Source organism: Acomys russatus, chromosome 22 (assembly GCF_903995435.1).
Source record: "Acomys russatus chromosome 22, mAcoRus1.1, whole genome shotgun sequence".
NCBI lineage: Eukaryota > Metazoa > Chordata > Mammalia > Rodentia > Muridae > Acomys > Acomys russatus.
In genome coordinates this window covers 8,157,838-8,165,112 of record NC_067158.1, presented here as the reverse complement: position 1 = coordinate 8,165,112, position 7,275 = coordinate 8,157,838, and the positions used below count along the sequence as shown (strand labels likewise).

The following is a 7,275-nucleotide window of genomic DNA, read 5'->3' as shown; positions in this document are numbered from 1 at the left end:
TTTACAAATTACTTTCCCACCTACTGGACCAAGCGGCCAAAACCAAAACTGATAGATACACAGGTACTCTCCGCAGATTTCGGAGAAAGAAGGTTCACTAAAAATTCACTGAAACAGACAGGTGTTTTAAAGAGAGAGACACTCACAGAGGAAATTGGACCTGGGACTCCGCTCGGTTTGCTTTCCACATGCCGTAATTTCACTTCTTTTGTTTGTTTCTAAGCCGAAAGCTTTGATACTGTGCTTAGACCGGCGAAGGGTCAGTCCTGTGCCCTGCCTAGCCTAGGCCCCTGTCCCTGTACCCTGACTTAGCTGTTTTCCTTCACTTCCGATCCTCCAGCGCCCAGCTTCCTGGAACCAAGCGGGTTTCTTTAATAAATACACAAAGGGAGGTGTGAAGAGGGCAGAACAGCTTTGTAACAACTGAAAAATAAGAACCGCCGTCATTTGATAAAGAGAGGATGGGAACAAAGGGGAAATATTTTTTGCTTTTGTTATATATATGTGTGTGTATATATATGTGATGTATATATTTTAAAGTTCTGTTTCTTGGACGCTAAAACAAGAGAGATGCTCAGTTCAACCAACAGCAACTAAAAACTTTAAGTGGTCCCTGGAACGGACCGACTATGTACAGCATTCCCGCCGAGGCGGAAGCTTGAATTAGTCCAGCGCAGCGCAGGAAAGGAGGCTGGGGAGCCCTCCTCCCGCAGGCCTGGCCCAGCGCTCACCACTGGGGAGGTGGAAATGCTGGAAGCTCTGGCCTGAAGACGGGGGAGCTGGGGGTCAAGGGCAGCTGAAGGAGCGACAGTCTGCTAGGAGAAACAGTGGTGGGTTTGATTTGGAGGAGTGTGTACGAAAGCACTCCAAACGGTAGATATACGCCAGCTAGTGACTTCAGTGTCCAGAAATAATAAATAAAACTGTTGAGCTCAAAACAGAGTGGGTCAGAGTGAAGAGCCTCAGAAGGCTGCAGGTGCATAAAAGCTGTCCAGAAAGACGTGAAGGGCTGACGCAGGAGTTGAGAGGGAGAGCATACCGCTATCCCGTGAAGAAACTGAGGGCCAAGTAGAAGCACCGGGCCCCGCCTCCAAGGGGGAGAAGGGTCTGCACCCTTCGCTGGGAGCGGCAGTGCAAGCAATGAACATCTTCTGGGGGAATGAAAATTCAGTTTTGGAAAAGCCAAGGCAAAGGCGAGCGGTGCAGCAGCAGCAACAGGGTGGGGACCACGGAGGGCGCAGGTAGTTGCGTTTCTTCTCCACTTCCTCTCACTCCTGGACTCACAAGACTTGGAACCGCCACGAGGCTTGGTCCTTATAGTCCAGACAGTCGGGAGAGTTGAAGTTGAGTTTCCAGGCAGAGGAAGCAGCGGCAGCGGCAGGCTCCTTGTAATCCAAGCAGTCGGCAGAGTTGAAGGCGAGCCCAGAGCCTCCGTAACCTTGGTGGTGGTGATGGTGATGGTGGTGGTGGTGGTGGCCCGAAGATTGGCTCAATGGGTGGTGTGCGTGTGGGTGGTGGTGGTGGTGACCAGCCATGGAGGAGGGTGCCATGGGGCTAAGCTGGTGCGGGTGGTGATGAGAGTGCATGGGCGCTAGGTAGGAGCTGCAGTCTACACCGCCAAAGTAAGAAGAGGAGGGCGTGGGGTAGCCCTGGCCGTAGCTTCCGCCCTGGCCATAGGACATGGGGTAGGAGGCCGCTGCGGTGGCAGCACCTGCAGCTACGGAGCGCTGCATACACGACGCGTTGCTCGGCGCGCCCAGGGGCTCTGGCACTGATACAGATGCCGGCGCTGAGCCGGGAGAGATGGAGGCCGGGCTCCAGATGGACGAAGCAGTAGGCGTACTCAGAGAGGATGCGGCTGCCACTGGGTTCCCACTCAAGCCCGCGGCCGCAGCAGCCGCGGGGTTGGCGGAGGCACTGGACGCTGAACTGGACGAAGAGGCAGAGCTAGATACCGCGGGCGGCGTGAACTGGCCACTGCTCTCTGAGCCGGAGCTCTCGCGCACTGGAGACGACTTCTTCTTGACCGGCCGGCTTTTCGTTCCGTTCCCGCTCTGCTGCTGCTGGCGGCACTTAGCGCGGCGGTTCTTGAACCAAACCTGCAGTGAGCAGGAGAGTGTAGGGAGAGGATATCAGGGGGTTGGGTAGTGGAGCTCACTGCTCCTCCGCCCCTCGGGCTCACACCCCGCCCAGGATCTCGGGGACCTCTCAATCCCAGCCTCCACCCCTCCCAGTCCACAGTCTCCGGCCCGGCCAGACCCTGTCCCCTCCCCCGCACGTGCTATGTCCCCAGCTCTGGCTCCCTCCCCCATCTTTCTGCGCAAAGCCCCCAGTCAGCCTCCTCCTCAGGAGGGATGCGCACCTCCCCAAGCCCAGCGCAACTCTGCCCGAGGGCAGAACGTTTGCGTCTGTCCAGTCAGAAGTTCAGCCATCTCTAAGCTGTTGCTGTTGGGTGCTTCCCCGCAGCCCCGTTTTAGTTTGGAGGCCCTGTTTTCCATGAACAGAGCTCAGGAAACAGCGGAGTGGTACAGAGCATCGGAGTGTAGGGCAGTCACCAAGCCTGGGGCCCGAGGGGTTTCACCGAGTCGCTCCTGGAGACTGGAGTTGGGCAGGGCAAATATTGGGTAGGAACTGAAGCAAGGCTGGAGGCTGAACGGAAGCAGTACTCCAGTACTGGGGTTTCTTGAGAAGGAAGATTGGGTGTGATTTCTTTGGGCCGTTTGGCTCCAGGTGAGGTACCAAATGGATTGGTAAGTCATAAATTCCCACTTCTTTTGGAAGGGGCCCGGGTACAGAGCACTGTATTCCCAGTCCCTTCTCGAGCCTTGGGGGGGGGGGGAAGGAGGCGAGACAAAAGACCCTCGAGGAAGAGCTAGACAAACTCAGAACTCTAGTTTTGTTTTTTTGTTTGTTTTGTTTTGTTTTGTTTTAACCGTTTCATCTCAGAAATAGTAAAGCCAGCATCTGGATTTTGTACTCGGCGTCCACGCGGCTGCAGAGAACTCCTAACCAGATGGACTGCACCCGCGGAGCGCACTCCCAGGCAGAAAGCACTAGGTTGCAGCCAAGTTCCATCTTGCACTTTTAGAATCCCCGGGACGTAGGGCAAGGGTGCAAAAGACAAAGGCGGAAGCAGAGCTAAGGCCTCAGTAGGCAACTGCCAAGTTCTGTGGTAGCCAAAGAAGCAGGACCATTATAGAACCTTCAGAGGAAGTTCCATCCGGGGAACATGGCTGGCCTCCCCCAAACCAAAACCAAAACCAAACCAAAACAAAAACAAAAACAAACAAACAAACAAACAAACAAAAAACGACTTTCAATATTGAAGCCTCCCGGGTGACAAAGCCATTCCTTTTCAGGTTTCCCCTTTTACCTGACTGACGCCCAGCACTAGGGGGAGTTGGAGAGGGCCTTGTCCAGTCAGTGAATGAGGCCCAACACCTGAACAACACAGGCCAGATCTTCCCCGACCCGGTCCAAGCGTCCCTACCCTAACCCTTGAGCCCCCAGGAGTTCGCACCTGGACTCTGGACTCCGGCAGGTTAATCTTGAGAGCCACTTCCTCGCGCATGAAGATGTCTGGGTATCGAGTCTTTGCGAACAGCGCCTCGAGCACGTCCAGCTGTGAACGCGTGAAGGTGGTGCGCTCCCGTCGCTGTTTCCGCGGGGTGGCTGCGGGGACATGCGAGGGTGCCTGGAGTCAGCGGTGGACCACGAGGACTGGCTCTAGAGGCCACACGGAGGTCCTCTGGGAGGTTCCAGAACCCAGCCATGGAAAGCAAACGAAAACTTCCCTGGCCACAGGTGGGATAGAGAGTGTATGCATTCTACCGGAGGCCTTAGTCTCAAACAGTACGGCCTGCACCCTCCCAGCCTCTTGGAGATTAACAACAAAGCCACCCTTTCCTTTTCCTTAAGCCCACACACTTCTTAGTTGAGCGGTAGGAATTAGAACAGAGCTGGGCAGAAGGGGGGACCTGGGAAGTCTTTACAAGTGAATAGGTTAAAGTAAATAAAGTAAGTAAGTAAGTAGGTTCTAGAAAAGAAACCCAGGGCTCAGCTAGCTCCTCCACCACCCCAGAAGAGCTGCCTCAGGTCGCTGGTCTTGAGGACTTTCTGACTATGGAGAAAGAACTCTGCTTCTCAGGGCAGCCAGACACAAGACACCTGGCGTTTATATTAGGGCCTACCAGGTATCCAGCCAGATTCCTCATGAAATGTTGGGGCCAGGAGAGGCTTGACTTAAAAAGGAGGAGGGGGGAGCAGCCTTGGGAAACACATCGGTAGATAAACGTGCTCTTCCTAGCAAGTGGGACCACAACAGGAGCCAGGCTGCACCACAGGCTCAAAAGTTGTAAGTTGCAGTTTCTAAGCTGCCTGAGCAGCCCTGAACTCAAACCTGTGAGCCTGTAGCGGGACAAGGCAACAGGCGGTGGCGAGCTAATCCTCTCCCTGGGCCTGTTTGAGGACAGCATGGGCTCAAACTTTAGAGGCTGGAATCCCTCCATATTTGCTGAGGCTTGAGGTAGGGGCAGAGGGCTACTGCTCACCAGGGTAGCCCACGGAGGGGTGCAGAAGATCCATGGCAGGGCCAGCTAGGCCCAGCCCGTTCATGCCGTACGGGGGTTGTTTGAGGTAAGACATCATGCTAACAGCCGGGTGGAGGCGCTCGGACGGATCCAGGGGGCCTGAGGCCAGGAGCAGTTCAGGCTCCCACTGCGAAGAAGTCCTTCAAGCTGTTGCTTCTGGGGGCCTGGCCTAGGGAGACAGGAGACACATGGAAACCTTCACCCACAGTTACTTTGGCTTTCAGCCCCTATAATCCTTGAATGGGGAGGGGGTGCAGGCTAGGAACCGCACAGCAGGCAACCTGAGAAATTTCTCCTCCAAGGAGAAGCTCCTCCACAGCTTCTCAGGAAAAGTAAACTTTTCCCACATCGTTCCTTCCTCTCTGAGGGCTTGACATGGGCCAAAGACACTCCTAGAGTGTCAACAGGAAAGAAAAGTTAAAGCGCGATCAAGCTGAGGAGGTGAGAGTCGGGACCATGGAGGGTGCAAAATTCCAAGTGTAGTCAATTTTTTTTTTTTTTTTTTTAGTGCGGCGGAAGCAATTTGCTCAAGCAAATGTTCATTTGGCGCCGGGACTGCAGGCCGCACAGAGCATACGGGTTATTTCGTTTAGTTTCAAATGTTTTTGAAAGAGGGACAAAACCGGGCGGGCAAAACAGAGGCCCAAGGTGCCTACACTTTGGTCTCCGAGGCTCAGTCAAAGATCCCCAGGGCGGCTTCCTACCCCAGATCCCACAATCCCCTTCCTAGCTGACCTCTCTGGATCCCCGACGCTGAGATGGCTGAACCAGAATCCTACCGCACCACCAGGGCAGATGCGGCCCAGGCCAGGGTGAGACAGCAAGAAGACGCCAAAGGCGCCACAGTAGAAGTGGCGGTTTCAAAACACTGCCCAAGGTCAGGGGTGCCTCAGAGGCAGTCACTCTCCCTCCTTAGCCTGCACAGGCCAGGCCTTCTTTCCACCAAGCCTAGTGAGCACGCCGCCGAGTCACACCAGGGTTTGGTAAAGGATGGCCAACCCAGGACCTCACAGCGTTCTGGGAGTTTCAAGAGCCTGAGCACCCCGGGTTCGTGCGCGCTTGGCCGTCCTCTCTGAACCAGGAGGAGAGCAGGGAACTAGGCCTCAAGTTGTAAAGCTCAAGCACACCCGAGCTGCCAGCGCGGGGCTCGGCTCAGATACAGCGAGGCCATGGCGCTCTTCTCCAGCAAAAGAAGTGATTTGATTCCGGCGGTAGGACTGGACCCGAGAGGGGCTTCGCCAAGAGGGAAGTCAGGGGGGAAAGGAGGCAGGACCTAAGCTTCCCCATCCTAACTCCTTTCCAGCTACGGCCCTTGGGGACCCGCGGCCTGGACTGAGGGAGGCCAGCTCGCACTGAAGGAGGAGGGGACCACAAGGGAAACAGTTAAGGCACTTGGGCCGAAGGGCCACAGGCCTGCAGCCACCGCACTTCTGCGAAGAGTGCGGCGTGACTTTTGGAATACTTTCATCTAACTTTGCACCCAAGCTCCGTGGCTTCGGAGGAGGCGGGGTAGGGGACGCCCGGCTCTTGAGCAGCTTGGGGTCCTCGGGCGTAGCCAGGGGGCACCGAGCCTTTATCCCCAGCCCCGCCCACCTGCCCCGGACCTGGGGAGCAGTGGTGGGTTCGAGAAAGGGGAGGCGAGAGGAGCCTTCACCGTCCTAGGGTGGCGCGGGCCCGGCTTCCTCCTTACCTGCCCTCCGCTGCCGGGGCTGTTCACCATCTACCTCGCGCCCTCACCAAGACCCGCCAGGCAGCCAACCTGCAAAACAGAGCCTCACAGGTATTACCCCGGCGGCGGGTCTAGGATCCCCCGGGTTCCCTCTTTCCCCAACTTCCCTCTTCCCGTCTCCTGCTTTCCCCCTAGGAGCTTTGTGCGTGTTCCTCCAGGTTTCACTTTATTGCACAAATACTTTATTTGTAAAGTCCCACTTGCTTTTCCTCCCAAGACTTGGGATCGCCCGGGACCGGGGGTAAGGAGGGGGGGTTGGTTTCGAGGGGACAGAGTTAGGAGGTGGCTCGCGGTAGCCGCTGCACTCCCAGTGCAACATGGAGGCAGTAGGGACTGGAGAAACCCTGCATAATCACTTGGCAAACTAAATAAATCAAGCAATTTACCTTGTCGGCGTGGCTTGTCGTGCTCGGGTGTTTAGGTGATTGGAAATGTAGCCTGATGAAGATTGATCACCTTTCTACTGCCCTCCCCGGGTATGTGAACGCGAGGCAAGTGCGTAACGGGGCTAGGCCGCCAATAGGGGACCTAGAGCGGACTGAGTGACAGGGAGCTGGGCAATGGCAGCGCGAGCCGGGGTTACCTCCGCGCGCCCCTGCCCTCCCTCCCCCCAACCCCCTCCCTCCCAGCGCGCGGGCCCCGCCCCGGTCGCGCGCTAACTCTGGAGCTCCCTTGGCAAATTCCGCTCAGAGCGAGTCGAGGAGGGCGACTGCAGCGCTGGAGTAGCAGGCGCAGAGGGGGCCCGGGGTCCCGTGGCACGCCTGGGGGCCCCCGCCCTCCTCTCTCCGGGCCTCGCTACGGAGGAGTGGCGTAAAGGTGCTGGGTAACCGGTTCTTTCTCTCTCGCGCGCCGCCGGGCTTAGCAGCCGGGGTGTTGGCGCGAGGCTTCCCGGGCCGGGGACCTCAGGCGCGCCGGCCCCTGGCGCTCCTCGCAGCGCCCTGGGCCCCAGAGCCTCCT

The 7,275-nt window shown here is 57.0% G+C and overlaps 1 protein-coding gene across 1 annotated transcript; it reads right to left on the bottom strand.

Annotated features, from left to right (window-relative positions):
- Positions 1-1,100: 1,100 nt before the first annotated feature.
- Otx1 (orthodenticle homeobox 1) lies at positions 1,101-6,846 on the bottom strand. Its single transcript, XM_051165351.1, has 5 exons — positions 6,705-6,846; positions 6,280-6,348; positions 4,551-4,758; positions 3,521-3,672; positions 1,101-2,099 (listed from the first exon to the last, which is right to left on the bottom strand). The coding sequence occupies exons 3-5, from the start codon at positions 4,645-4,647 to the stop codon at positions 1,281-1,283; spliced, it is 1,068 nt and encodes a 355-aa protein (XP_051021308.1). The 5' UTR covers positions 4,648-4,758; positions 6,280-6,348; positions 6,705-6,846; the 3' UTR covers positions 1,101-1,280.
- Between the last annotated feature and the right edge of the window lie 429 nt (positions 6,847-7,275).